General features: G+C 49.6%; 1 protein-coding gene across 3 annotated transcripts in view; it reads left to right on the plus strand.

Annotated features, from left to right (window-relative positions):
- The window catches only part of ZFP64 (ZFP64 zinc finger protein), a 63215-nt gene that overhangs the window by 19966 nt on the left and 28153 nt on the right, over nt 1–15096 (plus strand). For 2 of the 3 annotated variants that reach the window (XM_045832802.1, XM_045832803.1), the window contains exon 6: nt 4034–5967. The exons of the other annotated variant lie outside the window; for it this stretch is intronic. In XM_045832802.1, coding sequence (XP_045688758.1) covers nt 4034–5310 — 1277 coding nt within the window. In that variant the 3' untranslated portion in view covers nt 5311–5967. Of the gene's footprint in view, nt 1–4033; nt 5968–15096 lie in introns of those variants that run through there. 3 annotated transcript variants of the gene reach the window in all.

The following is a 15096-nucleotide window of genomic DNA, read 5'->3' on the forward strand; positions in this document are numbered from 1 at the left end:
AACTCCGTGAGTCTCCTCTGTACCCATGTGCAAAAAGCCACACCCACAGTTCTTTGGGAGACTTGTCTTTCCCCTGGACCCGGCAGTGGGCGCTGCGGGTAATGGCCTCCTGTGGGTTGAATCCCCCGAGACTCGGAGGAGCCATGGGCCAGCTGAGAGAATCTGCTGGGCTCTGGCTGCTGTCTTTTGGGGGTGGTGACAGGGCACCTGACGTTCCCGTCCTTGACTTCTCCTTCGGTTCTCCCCCAGACCGGTTCCCTGGAGGAGAGCTTTGGCCACAGGCTGTTTTCTGGCCGGAGACGAGCATCTTTGTCCAGCCCAGCACATCCTTGATTTTCTGTGTTCTCTCTGAGTTCTATTTAGAAAATGGCCAGTTCCTTTCCGTTTGTCTCTTCCTGGGGGTAGCCTGTCATGTGCAGCTTCCGCGCGCGACACTTTTGGTGAGTTTGCCCAGAATTAATCTCTTTGATCACGTCCAGAATTCCACAGGTGTGTTTTCCGTCTTCTAACGTGCTGCCGGTGGCAGCGCTCCCAAACGTGTGCCCTCACAGAGTGCACAGCCAGCCTCCGCCTGCCACCCAGCCGCTCCGGAAGCCGGGGCTGCCTTGGTTTGGCTTTCTCTGTGGCAACATTCCACTCCCCGGGGCTGACATCCGTGTCACTTACCTGGTGTCACAAAAGAGCCGTGTAGCAAAGCCCCCTCGAAACCTCAGTGTTCGCAACCTGCCGGTCTGCTCATATGCTGGGGGTCAGCCGGGTCTCTTCTGGGCAGCCCTGCTGACCTTGGCCGGGCTCTGTTACGGGGCCCAGGCTCTGCGGGCCGTGGCCTGGCTGCCCGCTGGGCTTGACCGCAGTGCGCGAGCCCTGCCCCACGCGCCTGTCATCCTCCTCCTGGGACCAGCGGGGGAGAGGCGAGGTTTGACATTCTCATGGCGCTGAGCGACAGGCGTGCAAGCCAACACGCCCCAGGGCACAAGCCCATCTCGGGCCATCACTGGCGCCCAGTCCACGTAGCTGAATAGGAGGACGTGGTCGGTCCTGGCAGGCCGTCCTGCCGCGGCCAGGCAAGCTTGCGGACAGAGGCCACGGCTGCCGGGAGGGGTGGTTGATGGCAGGCTTGGGGACATCTTTGTGACCTACTTGAGCACAATAAGACATGCACATAACTGGTGCCCAGCTGACTTTCCCCAGAAATCTCCACCCCTAAGTTGGAGTTGCGGAAGGGTTCATGTTTGGAAATGGTTCCGAAGCGTTTTGTCTTATAAGGAGAAAGTTGCTACTTAGAGTAGCACCTTTTACATTGGTCCCGAAAAGGTGTATTTTCTAGAACCGTGAATGTGCACCCTGCGTGCCGTTGTCTCTGTGGAATGTTCCTTCCCTCCTTTTAAGGTCACGGCACTTGTAAATTTTACAGATTGTAAATTAATGGTAAAACCATACCCTTCCTTCGCTTTGATCGACTGCATTGTCAGTCTGTGGATGCTGAGAATCGGGCAGCGGGCAGGAGCGGACAGAGCCGTTAGCCTTGGAGATCGTGTGGTCCAGCGGGACTCTCAGGGGTAGTACGCCTCGTTTACAAAATTTTGTGGTTATGGGGGGAAGAAAGAAGGTAACGACGGGATCTGAACCTTTGACTTCCCTGTCAGAAGTGTTGTTGTTAAGCTCTGTGAGACTGGGTCATCAGCTTTTTCTGGGTTTCACATCTGCTCATTGCTTTTTATTTTTTATATTTTTAAAGATGTTATTTATTTATTTTTAGAGAGGGAAGGGAGGGAGAAAGAGAGAGAGAGAAGCATCCATGTGCGGTTGCTGGGGGCATGGCTTGCAACCCAGGCATGTGCCCTGACTGGGAATCAAACCTGCGATGCTTTGGTTCGCAGCCCGCACTCAATCCACTGAGCTACGCCAGCCAGGGCGCTTTTTATTTTTAAAAAAGGCAAAAAGATTGTCACTAATTTGGGCAGGGATGCAATAGGAAAACCTAGTAAAACATTCTGGGGCAAGAGGTCCTCACTCCGGGTCTGCAGACGCCCCCCACCCACCCATCCAGAGACCCGCGAATGGAACCGAGGGGGCCCATGAACTTGGGCAGGCAGTGATTTTCCGTCTCCCCTTTCACTCCCTCGCACTGCAGTGGGAGGTGCCCTTTAATTATGCGAGTGGGCAGCCAGCCTGGTGGCGGCGTGCGTGCTCTTGCAGCCGGGAGAGATCCCGGGCCTTTCCACCACCGTGCGAGTAGATCGGGGTGTCTTTGTTCTCGTCTCCACTTGGAAATGGTGCCGTCGCTACACCCACCGCTGGCTCTTACTATTCGACACGTCGATAAAGCACACGCACTGCTGTGTCACACGCTTCTCTTAACTTTTTAAATAGCTGCTGCAGTATAACCGCTTTCCTTTGTGTTCCTGTCCGTGCTTAGTTTACTTTGTGCGTGTGAGCATTGTTCTGAGAGAGGGCCCACGGGTTTCGCCGAACTGGGAACGGGGTCAGCGGTATAAGAAGGGTTAGGAGTAACGTTCTCAGGCAGGGTCAGCAAGCTTTTTCTTTAAAGGTCAGATGGTGCATATTTTAGGTTTCACGAGCCACAGAGCCTCTGTCACAATTGCTCTCCTGGGCCTGGAAAGTGACCATAAACAATGCGTACACAGATGGGTGTGGCTGTGGACCAATAAAACTTTATTCCCAAAAACAGGCTGCGGGCCAGATCTGACTACAGCTCTCCACTTCTTGTCCCAGAAGTCAGTGCGCCTGACCGTGGCGGCGGTTAGTCACACATGAAGCGTTGTTCGGGTTCGGGCTTCTCCGTTTTCTCGGCGGGTGCTGTATCTGCCCCCATCACGTTCAACCGCATGTATCCAGCAGCTTGTGGTGACAGGTTAGGTCTTATCTTAAAAAGCCGGAACACAGTCTTACTCTTTGGGGTTTATGGCCTAAGAAAGGGCTCATCGGCCGCAGGTACCGATAATTACCTGACATCTAAGAATACCAGCTTTGCAGTCAGCCTGGGGAGGAATCCAAGCCTCGCTCTGCAGACTCCCGGGTGACCGCAATCGAGTTACACAGTCTCTCTAGGCCTCAGCCCCTGCGAGTGTGCAATAATGGCGTTAATGGTAATGACGTTGCTAGGACCGCCGACCGCGTGGGACTGTCGGGAACATCCGAGACCGTTCTGGTGGAGTGCTCAGCAGAGTGCCCATCATCCCGGAAGCAACCCTGAAGAACGTTATTAGCTGCTTCTGACTCATTGTTGCAGTGGGCGGGGTCACCAGGGGGCGGTAGAGCCTTTGGACTCATGGCATTCAGTGACAAAACCAAATTGGAACATCCCGGCCGTTCCGATGTTCGCGATTTCACTTTCCCTGCTCATCTTTCAGCAAGTGTGAAGTTAAATTTTTTTTTTTTTTTGCTTAAACAGTCAAGCAGCTGGATTTTGTAACTTCACAAGTAAAGAGCGCAGCTGGCAATGTGGGATAAATAAAGTTTGCGCGATAAACACGTCTTTATTAATAAAAAACCTGCCTGAAGTGTAAGCTGGGCGTTTGAATCACGGTAAAAAGAATGTTCTGATGAGTGAGCACGGAGGTGACTGATTGGAAAATGTGTCCTTCAATCTGTTGCAAGATGTAGCTCCATCACAATCAACGGATTATGCAAAACGGTACAGCCGTGAACCGTTCGGTGGCAGAGCAGTCACGTTAACTCTGGGAATGTTAGCTTGATTGTTTTCAAGCCCATGCGAAGGACATTCGCACATCTTATTTTATTTGGAACCGTTGTTAACGCTCTCCGTTTTTCTCCTGGGTTTTGTCACTGTGGCGGCGCACCGAGCACATGGCGGCGGCTCGGGTTTGGGGGAAGAAGAGAAGCGCCCCAACCCCCTTTCTCTCCTCCCAGGGGCTGCTAGGAGCCGCAGTTAGACGGTCTGCGCCCGCCCGCCCGCCTCGGTGTGAGCGGTTTGCTGGTGTGTGCTTCGGGGGGATCCGCTGTGATTGTTGCCTGCCTGTTCTCATCGAAACTCACCTTGTGTTGACAGGGGACGCCCCCTTCCAGTGCTGGCTCTGTAGCGCCAAGTTCAAAATCAGCTCGGACTTGAAAAGGCACATGCGCGTGCACTCGGGGGAGAAGCCTTTCAAGTGCGAGTTCTGCAACGTCCGCTGCACCATGAAGGGGAACCTCAAGTCCCACGTCCGCATCAAGCACAGCGGGAACAACTTCAAGTGCCCGCACTGCGACTTCCTGGGTGACAGCAAAGCCACCCTCCGGAAGCACAGCCGGGTGCACCAGTCCGAGCACCCGGAGAAGTGCGCCGAGTGCAGTTACTCCTGCTCCAGCAAGGCGGCGCTGCGCATCCACGAGCGCATCCACTGCACCGACCGCCCCTTCAAGTGCAGCTACTGCAGCTTTGACACCAAGCAGCCCAGCAACCTGAGCAAACACATGAAGAAGTTCCACGGGGACATGGTCAAGACCGAGGCCTCAGAGAGGAAAGACACGGGCCGCCAGAGCAGCCGGCAGGTGGCCAAGCTGGACGCCAAGAAGACTTTCCACTGTGACATATGTGACGCCTCCTTCATGCGGGAGGACTCGCTGCGGAGCCACAAGAGGCAGCACAGTGAGTACAGTGAGAGCAAGAACTCGGACGTGACCGTCCTGCAGTTCCAGATCGACCCGAGCCGGCAGCCGGCCACGCCCCTCACGGTGGGGCCCCTCCAGGTGCCACTCCAGCCCAGCCAAGTGCCCCAGTTCAGCGAGGGGAGAGTCAAAATCATCGTGGGGCATCAGGTGCCCCAGGCAAACACCATCGTCCAGGCCGCCGCCACAGCCGTGAACATCGTGCCCTCCGCCCTGGTGGCCCAGAGCCCAGAGGAGCTCCCGGGGAACGGCCGGCTGCAGATCCTGCGCCAGGTCAACCTGATCGCCCCTCCTCCGTCCTCGGGGTGTCCGAGCGAGGCGGGCGCGCTGGCCCAGCCGGCCGTCCTGCTGACCACGCACGACCAGGCGGATGGAGCCACTCTGCACCAGACCCTCATCCCCGCCGCCCCCGGCAGTGCCCAGGAAGGCTCCGGCGGCCAGACGTTCATCACCAGCTCTGGCATCACCTGCACTGACTTCGAAGGCCTTAACGCTCTGATTCAGGAGGGGACGGCCGAGGTGACGGTGGTGAGCGACGGCCAGAACCTCGCCGTGGCCACCGCGGCCCCACCCATGTTCTCCTCCGCCCAGCCGGAGCTACCCAAGCAGACTTACTCCATCATTCAGGGAGCGGCCCACCCAGCCTTGCTGTGCCCAGCGGACTCCATACCAGATTAGTGCGCCCAACACAGAGGAAAGGGGGTGGGTGTGACTGGAAAGCGTCAGACAGAGAATTCTGTGAGAGGTGTGCCCTTTGTGTTTTTAAAGGTGATCGTGAGAACACGCCCGCCCCTGTCATAAACTGTCATTTTATACTGCTTACTATAATTTTTTAATGCTGTCATACCTTTGAGACCCCCTGTGAATCACGGTGTTGTAACTTGCAGAGAGAATCTCAAATGTTACCAGGCTGATTCCGAGTGGGGGTTGGAACCCAATGCACTGAGGGGTGAGCACGTCTGTTTCCCAGCTGATCTCCCAACCCCAATAAAGGACTTTTCCACCTCGTTAATCTTGTGTAGCAGATGGTGCTTCCCAGCCTTTCTTACGTGCCGTTCTGAAAAACCCACCCCCTACCAAGTGTGGGGCACTAGTGGTTTAGTACCTGAATACAAATCTCTGGCATGAAGGACCATTTTCTACACAATGTTACATGGGCATTTGACCAAAAAAAAAAAAAAAAAGTTTAGTGCTAATGAGATGAATGGGAATGGTTTTCTAATAAATTGAGACAATGATGAAAATAGACTGAATGTTCATGATTCTGTAGTCACGGTGTGATTTGGGGTTGAGGGGATGTGAATTCTCATATTAAAGAGAAATTGAAGAAGCAAAGGTCTGTCGTCCTCTCTCATATGCGTTATACAAACATCGTACCTCCTCGACGGTCAAATATAATATGCGTGGGTCCTACAGGGGTGCCACTATTTGAAACTTCAGAGTTTCTGACATTTCTGTTTAGATGCAAATATGAGGCACGTTTCTGCTGACCTTTACGACAGAGTGTTCCAGGGTGCCATTGTTTTAGAGACAATGTTCGTGCAGTCCTGAAGAGAGGCAAGAGAGGCACCTTGGTTTTTCCAAACCCAAGGCTGTAGTGAGAGGAGGGAAATACAAATGTTACTGTTTTCCATGGAAGTGCTGTTTGACCAGTAGATGGCGCCAGAGAGCAAGCTAGGGGGACCCAAGCTTATGCCCAGAGGCAGGAACTCAGGTCGTGGTAAGGGCTGATTTCCAGCCTCGAGCATGATCTGCAGCTAGTGGTGGGCTCTTAGTAAGGAATGAGTGAACGAACCACACTCTCACAGAGTGTCAGCAAGGATCATGAGCTGGAGAGGTTACTCTCGTGAGAGGAGTCTGTTTAAAACGTTATAAGAACACTTAGATGCTTTTTTTTTATCTGAGTTTTCACACACTTTTCCTTCCCTGACACACAAACTCACCGAAGTTCTCATGCACATGAGCTCACTTTCACATAAAAGATACACAACAAACTAAGAAAAATGAAGAGCCAGCTGCCCTGGGGAGATAGAGACAGAGTTGGAGCTGAGTTGGTCTTCTTTCTTTCTCTGCTCCTTAATATTTGAGCACAATTCTGATAACTCACTGTGTTTCCTTTGCCAGAACTTATTTATTCTCACTTTCATTTCAGTGGTAGTAATTATTTGTTAACTATGGTTTGATAAGAAATCGAAAAAGCCTGCGGGATCCTACATTAGTATTCTAATAACGTCATTGCTTTAGGATTTACATTTGTTGTTTTAGGAGGCTCAGCTATTGGATTTTAGCTGGGAAGCTTCCATTGGCCAGAAACTGTTTTTTACTTCTTTCTTTTTTCACAGAGTGCCCCCACTTTTTTTCCCCAGCTTTTAAAACATTTTTTTCCTGATTCTAAATGTAATGTAAATTCACAATAGAGAGTATGGGAAACATATTCTTTAGAAAAACTAGTCATTAACTAGTCTTACTATCGAGATGTGGACGTCGGAACCACATTCATGGACTGTCTCCTGATCTTTTCTCCGTGCTGTGTTTGTATGTGTTCCTCTCCAGCTACAGAGCTGAGGCTAGATTGAGCGTACTGTTTTGCCTTTTTTATGTACTATATTTCTTTTTATATCTTTCTCTACCCAACTATTGCCCTCCATATAAACATATGCACATGTATATTTAGATTTTCTTTAAACATGCTAAAACAGAAAAAAAACTTGTTCAAGTTTCGCAATATACTCTACAGAATTATACAAAAACCAAACCAATCATCTTCAGCCTCTTTACAACCAAGGTAGAGTTTTTTTTTTCTGTGTTCATACCAATGTACAAGCTCTCAAGATAACCTAGAAAAGGCTTTTTCCTATTTTTGTAGTAATTGGATCACACTATGTCTGTTTCTCTACAACTTGTTCCATTACTAACAGTACCGAGGGTCCATACAGCTGTCCCTAACTTCATTTTTTTTTAAGCAAAAGTTAGAGTGTGACTGGACCATGCCTTAGTCCACAGTGTTCTTCTTCGTGGATGTTTAGGTGGTTTTCGTTTCTGTATGCCATTACGAACTGCCCTGGTAAGCATCCTACATAATGCCTCGTATTCATGTGTGCTTTTGGAGTTCCAGTGTGTCTTCATAGTTTGTACCTGTGTGGATTTCAGAAGGGTGGTCTCATCCAGTGCGGGCCCAGGCATTGCCGGTCCCAAGCGTCTTCCATGCTGAAGTTTTGTCAGTCCGATGAATGAAGCGAGTTACCTAGTCAGTCCCTGGGAATTGCCCCCACTGGTGATCCAGCCTGCCTTTCTGTGACATTTCTGCATAGGCCAGCGGAGCATTTGCATCTTTCTCTTCTATGAACTTGAAACTTGTGCACGCTCATTTTTCTCCTTGGGTTGTTGGGAGCTCGGGGATATGAACTCCATATCTGCTACATGTTGTGGAGTTTTCTCCCCTCCTGCCCTTCATCTTTGGACTTTCCTTGTGGTGTTCTTTCTGTATAAAAAGACCCATTTTTCTATAAGATTTTATTTATTTTTAGAGAGAAGGGAAGGGAGAAAGAGGAGAGAAATATCAAAGTGTGGTTGTTCCTCACACACCCCCTACTGGGGACCTGGCCCGCAACCCAGGCATGTGCCCTGGCTGGGAATCGAACTGGCAACCCTTTGCTTCACAGTCCGGTGCTCAGTCCACTGAGCCACACCAGCCAAGGCAAAAATACCCACCTTTTTATGCCATTGGATTCCTCTGTCACTTCACTTGTGGCTTCTGTCTTTTTTGTGAAATCCCTTCCTTCTGAGGTTTTTCTTTATATGTTTACTGTTTGTTTTCGGTTCAGCACCTTGCTGCTGCCAGAATTCACATTTATACACTTGTGGTGCAGGAATCTGGTTGCCCACGTGCACCAGGACCATGTGTTGGTCAGTCTTATTTTCCTTGGAGCTGAAATCCTAATTTCACCTTCACATGAAGCACCCAGTATCCTTGGATCTATTTCTGGAAGCTCTATTCTGGCCCGCTGATCTTTAATATTATCTGCTCTGGTTAGCCAACAGCAAATGTTGGCTTGTGTTAGCATGAAAGTAAACCTTAATATCTTTCAGACTTTTGTACAAAGCTTCTCTGTAGATATTCTTTTCCAAAATGCTCTTAGCAATTCTTAGCTATCCATATGCATAAATTAGCTGTCATTCGTCCAGACCCACCGCCCCCCCAACCCAGAAAAAGAAAACCTTTTGAGGATTTTTTTAAAGATTTTATTTATTTATTTTTAGAGAGGAAAGGGAGAGAGAAAGAGAAAGAGAGAAATATCAATGTGCAGTTGCTTGGGGTTATGGCCTGCAACCCAGGCATGTACCCTGGCTGGGAATCAAACCTGTGACACTTTGGTTCGCAGCCCACGCTCAATCCACTGAGCTACGCCAGCCAGGGGGAGGATTTTGTTTAGAATTAATCAGTGTGATATGTGAACTTATGAAAAGAATGACTTCAAAAAATGTTAAACCTTCCACCCAAAAACTTTTATTCAATTGCTGTTGTAAACATTATTCGATGAAATTACAATACATAGTTTTCTTCATTTAAAATATAGTCATCTTATATAGGCCTATATTTTCATATTCTGAATTTTATTATAAGTAGGATCTCTTTTCCATTTTAAAATAATTATTTGTTGCAAGCATAAAGAATGGCCATTTTGGGCATAATTGTCTATATTGAGCTGTCTTAGCAAAGATTCTTATTAATTGACAGTATTTATTAGAAACTCTTGGTTTATGATAAATATGGTTTATGATAGTTATGACACAATCGCCTTATTTCCAGGTCATTTTGTCTCTTCCTTACAATGTTTATTTTGTTATCTTGTCCCATTGCATTAGCCAGAACCTCCAAACAGTGTTGCCACAGCTGGCATCTTTGTTGTGCCTCCACTCTTACTGTAATGGCTTTAGAATTTTCCAGTTTCATATAAAATCTGTGGTTCCTTTGGGTTTTGGTTTTTATGCACTTAGGTCATTTTTTTCTGCACTAATTTTTACTTAGAGTTTTTATTAGGGAGAGAGGCGGAGAGAGAGCACACGAAACTTTGATTTGTTGTTCCACTGACTTGTGCATTCATTGGTTTCTTCTTGTCTGTGCCCTCACCGGGGATCGAACCTGCAACCTTGGTGTATCAGACGGCGCTCTAACCAACCAAGCTACCCAGCCAGGGCTTTGTTTGTATTTTTAAAACATGGTTTCTTAGGCTAGTCAAGATTTTGTGCAAACTCTGAATATAAAATAGAATTTTTGAATATTCTTCCTTAAATCAATCTCTTAATTTTTTTTCCCAAAATGTTAACTATAAAATTTCAAAAGCATAGCTTCAGGAAGCAAAGTTTGCCATGCCGATCTTGTGGTTGTTTAGCAATGATGACAGTCATTTATCTAGTGTTAATGGTTTTCATTTTTCATATTTTTATTTTTTCATTTTCATTTTATTTTTTTATTTTTATTGAATGTATTGGAGTGACATGGGTTAATAAAATCATATTGGTTTCAGGTGTACACTTCTATAACACTGTATTTTTCTAGTAGTATCTTTTCCTGAGAGTTACTTGACTGAGTTTCGAAGGTGGAAATGGGTGGAACTTGGTTATTAGGAAAAGGAGGACTGAGAGGCGAATGGTTTGGACACTGTCAGCCGTCACAATGTCAGCTTATTGGTAGCTCCTTGGAGTACATGGGTGGGGCTGGCAGAAGGGCCAGGGAGCCAGGAGGACACTACAGTCAAGCGTAGTACAGCTGACGGCACAGTCGAGCATTGTACAGTCGAGTCTGAAAGCATCTGATTATCTAGAGTGCCGCCGTTTCTGTCTTGCTTTCTCTCCCGGAACGGTGGATCTTGAGGGCATGACTGATTCTGACTACTCTGATCCCCAGACAGAAGTGCAGATTGCCCTCTTATATTCAGTCAGTCAGTGTTTCTTGAGCACCTACTATGTGCCAGGTCCAATTCTGGAAACTTGGGACTGTCAAGGAGCAGAGAGAGTGACCTCTGGTGAAGTCTGCCTTCTTAGTGTGGGGAAACGGACAATACATAATAAACAGAACACATAAGCACCGTATACACTGTCCTAGAAGAGATGAGTGCTTAGTGGGGGGTGGGGGAGAAAGGGGTTGCAGTTTCAAGTAGGGTGGTCAGGAAAAGCCTCCCTGAGGAGGTGAAGCTGAGATGAGAACAAAGACTGGTCCATGGGAGGGAGGCAGGCAGGGGCCGTGTGAATATCAAGAGGAAGGAAATGCAGGCAGAGGGCACAGCCAGCGCAAAAGCCCTAAGACAGAGACGTGCCTGGGGTGTCGGAGGTTTAGGCAGCCGGAGAGAGAGGGCATCAGAAGGAAGAGCAGATAGAAAATGGGTTGAGGGCAGTAGTATTCTCTGTGGGGTTTTTTTTTTTTGCATGGCTGGCATTTTATAATAATTAAAACAATAATAACAATTGCATTCGTTCAGCAAATACTAATTGCCAAAGAGGCGTGTACAGGCGGTGACGCAGGCGGCCAGGATCCCTGCTTGCTGGGAGTTTACAGTCCAGTAAGGCAGACAGGCGAGTGAACACGTGTCACAGCACATAAATGCACTGATAGGGGACATGGCGGCCTGACCCGGAAGCCATACAGCCCAGGTTCGGACTGCACCCGGGGGGGGGAAGTCACAGCAACACGCAGGAGCCCCACAGCTGGGCGCAGGGAGCAGAGAAGTGGGGCGAGCATCCTGAGGTGGGCTAGGGAGTTATGCAGGTGTGGGGGAAGGCAGGTCATTGGTCATCGGAGCATTTTTCCCGAGAGAAAGCAAAATAAAAAAATGTTTACGTTGATGCTCCTGGGTGAACGTTAGCTCCTAGGAAGGCGGTTTATTTCTGGAGAACAAAACACTGCATCGTATCCCTTATACAAGACGGTCATGCAGTTTGTCATCCAAACTGGGGACCTTTCCGGGCGGCGTCGCACTGCTGACAGTTGTGCTGGGGCAGAGGGTGTAAGTCAGCTTCTGACTTGACCGTCATCACTGATGAAAGGCCAAACCCAGAAGCTGTGAAATAACGGCCAGCGCTCCACCCTCGTGGCGCAAAGCAGCGAAGAGTGGAATTTCACGGCCCATGGGTCGGTTTTCCCGAAAAGGAAGTCGCATGCCATACAGCTGATCAGAATTCGGGTTTTCTACGTGATGTTTCAGATGAACATTTATTATTACTGTTACTGTGTCTGTCAGTCTGTTTAGTCTTAGCCACGTGATCGTATTCCTGTTTTTAACGTCAGTAAACGTGGTAAATGAGATGACTGTTTCCAGTCGGCATTCCCTCCCTGGCACAGAACTGTATTTACCCACCCTCGCCCGTTGGCGTCATGGGGGGTGGAACGTGTGTCCTGGCCCCACTGATTTTGGGCCAAGCTGTAGTTCTAATTTGGCTGTTTGGCTGACAAAATACCAGTGGGCCTGACTGGGAGAGGGGGTTTAAATGTGCCTGTATGATATGGCTCATGCTCTTGTTCTCACAGGGCCTGCCTGGAGCAGAACACGCCCAGTGAGGCGGGGGCAGACTCGTGCACCTGACCTCAAAGGCGGGCTAGAGCCAAACCCAGCAGAGCCACAGTGAATTCACTGGGTTGGGGGGGTGGGGAAGCCTGGCTGGCATAGCTCAGTGGATTGAGCGTGGGCTGCGAACCAAAGCATCGCAGGTTCGATTCCCAGTCAGGGCACATGCCTGGGTTGCAGGCCACAGCCCCCAGTAACCGCACATTGATGTTTCTCTCTCTCTCTCTTTCTCCCTCCCTTCCCTCTCTAAAAGATAAATAAATAAAATCTTTAAAAAAAAAGAAAACAAAATCAGTATTTCTTAAGGAAAGCCACTGAGATTCTGAGGTTGTCCGTTTCGCAACAAAAACTGACTCATGCAAGAGACGATCGCTGCAGTCCTCAATTCAGAATTAGCTACGAATTCTGCAGCCAGAGGGTATCGGCAGGGTCGTGGCCCTCGGGCCCCTTCATAGCACAGCTCACCCCCCGGCAGCCGACTTCCGGAAGAGGGAGCAACCGGGAGGAGATGAGACAGGGTGGGCGAGGAGAAGCCAGTCTTTCTTGTCATCTAACCTCAGAAGTGACATTCCGTTGCTTTGGCCAAATGTCGTTCATTAGAAGTGGGTCTCTGGGTGGAGCCCAACCTCTAGAGGAGGTGACTAGCCAAAAGCAAGAGTGTCAGGGGGTGGGGCTCAGTCAGAGCCACGTCAGAAGCTGCCCACCCCTTTAAGGGAGCCCCCCTGAGGGAGCCAGAGGAGCAGAGGGAGACGGAGCCCACAGGACCGAGTGCGAGCCCCTGGATCAAGCCGGAGCCAAAACAGAAATGCACCCCCACCATGCACTTGGGTGACACAATTCCTGTTTTCCTTCGTTCTCAAGGCCGTGTTAGTTGGGTGTTTTGCAACTTCCAAGCATGCAATCCCAACTCAAAGACGCTGCATTATGGAAATGGAGTCAAAAGTTGCCTTAGGTATTTGTAGTAATGGGTAGAAAAAGGTCATTTTTTGTTGGCTTCTTCCCCTATGCCAAGTAGTGCCCTGAGCACATGACAACGGTGTCATCCACCCTCAGGACAGCCCGCGACAGTGGGCCACGCAGCGCTGCTCCTTTTGCAAACGGGAACACCACGTCCCGGAGCTGGTGAGCCGTTTGCTCCGGGCTGGAGAGCTAGAATTTCACCAGCTCCGTGGTATGTCAGCATTTAGATGTTTCCGAGCATTCGTTAGGCTGCATTACTTTCCCGTGAGTGCCTCTTTGGCGAAAAGATCGTGCCTTTTACTTCTTTGTAGAAGTAAAGCCCAGCTCCTCGAGTTAAATGCATTTACCATATTGACTGATGGACTGGTTGGTTGATTTAGCAGTCCGTATGAAGTTCCTCAGGCCTGAAGGCTTAATGAGGGTGAGCCTCATTAGATCCGACAGGGGCCATTGTTCTTACAGCTCGGAATAGGCTGAATGGGTGTTTATTGTGTCCACTTCTCAGGTGGTGACACTGGGGCCCGGGAGTCCTGGGTCCCCGCTGCTCCCTGCCGGGCAGGCAGTGCCAGGACCCATCATCCCCCTCCACACCCCCATCCCACCTGCAGCCTGGGACTCGGCCCCGCAACAGAGCAGAGGGGGAGGAGGCGGGGGGCCCACACCTTTGCGATGCGGCAGCCAGCAGTGGACGTCAGGCAGAAACAGGCATCGCAGGCAGGGCTGCTCTGGCAGAGACCGTCAGCTCTACCCTGTCACTGCTGTGCTGTCCTTGCTAGGATGAGAGCCGCCGACATTTCTGTGAGGTCCCTCATGAGTAGTTCATGTGTTCATGATCCCAACAGCAAAGCAATCTAAGGCGGCATATGTGGAGAGTTCTCTTTCCCATCCTGTGTTCCCTTCCCGGTCCTTATGGGTGACTGCTTTTATTGATATTTTTTTAATTTTTTTAAATAATTTTTTGTTTTTCACTTACAGCTGATGTGCAATATTGTATCAGTTTCAGGTATACAACCCAGTGATGAGACATTATATAACTTCCTAAGTGATCACCCCAGTAAATCTGGTACCCACCTGGCACCGTACAGTTATTACAGTATCATTGACCACATTCTCTACGCTGTGCTTTACATCCCCGTGACTGTTCTGTAGCTACCCATCTGGACTTCTTCATCCCTTCACCTTTTTTCCCCACCCCCAACCCTCTTCCCACCTGGCACCATCAAAATGTTCTCTGTACCTGTGAGTCTGTTTCCGGCCTGCTTGTTCGGGCGGGACAAGCATCTGAGAGCACGTGGGTTGTTTGGGAGGTGATCCCGTGAGACTACTGTAAGGGGAGGGGAGGTGAAACGGAGGTGAGAAGGAGAGAATACAGGGGCTGTTAACAGCACTCTCAGCACGGTGGACAGCTGGCGCTTCCTCTGCTGCAAACCCCTGGAGTAGAGGTAGGAGGCGGTGCCTCAGGGTTCTCCACCCACCAGGCAAGAGAGCGGAGCTGTTTATCCAGCGACCCCAGCGGCTGCTGATGGAGGGCTGCTCCTGGGGCAGCAGGAGATCCATGGCCCAGGTCATTCAGGCTGCTGCACAGGGAGGCAGAGGGGATGCTGGCGACTGGAGAAAACCTTCAGGAAAAGAAACGCAGGTGCTGGCCGATGAAAGTCGGTCCAGCACGCACCCAGGTGGTACAGATGAGGGGGTAGAGGTGAGGCACCAACAGCATTTGCTGTTCCAACCTTTCTTCATGCAAATTCATAAGCAAATATGAACGTACTCTTCCATGACCCCTTCCGTTTTGCAAAAAAAAAAAAATGTAGTGTACTATATACACAGTTCTATCTCTTGTTTTTTTCACTAATGTATTCAGAAGATCTTATCATGTTAATATATAAGGACCTTTTTCCCTCTTTTACTTTTTATGGCTGCAGAGTTTTTCATTGAGTAGGGC

Source organism: Phyllostomus hastatus, unplaced genomic scaffold (assembly GCF_019186645.2).
Source record: "Phyllostomus hastatus isolate PE091 unplaced genomic scaffold, TTU_PhHast_1.1 phas_contig_17, whole genome shotgun sequence".
In the NCBI taxonomy this organism is placed as follows: Eukaryota; Metazoa; Chordata; class Mammalia; order Chiroptera; family Phyllostomidae; genus Phyllostomus; species Phyllostomus hastatus.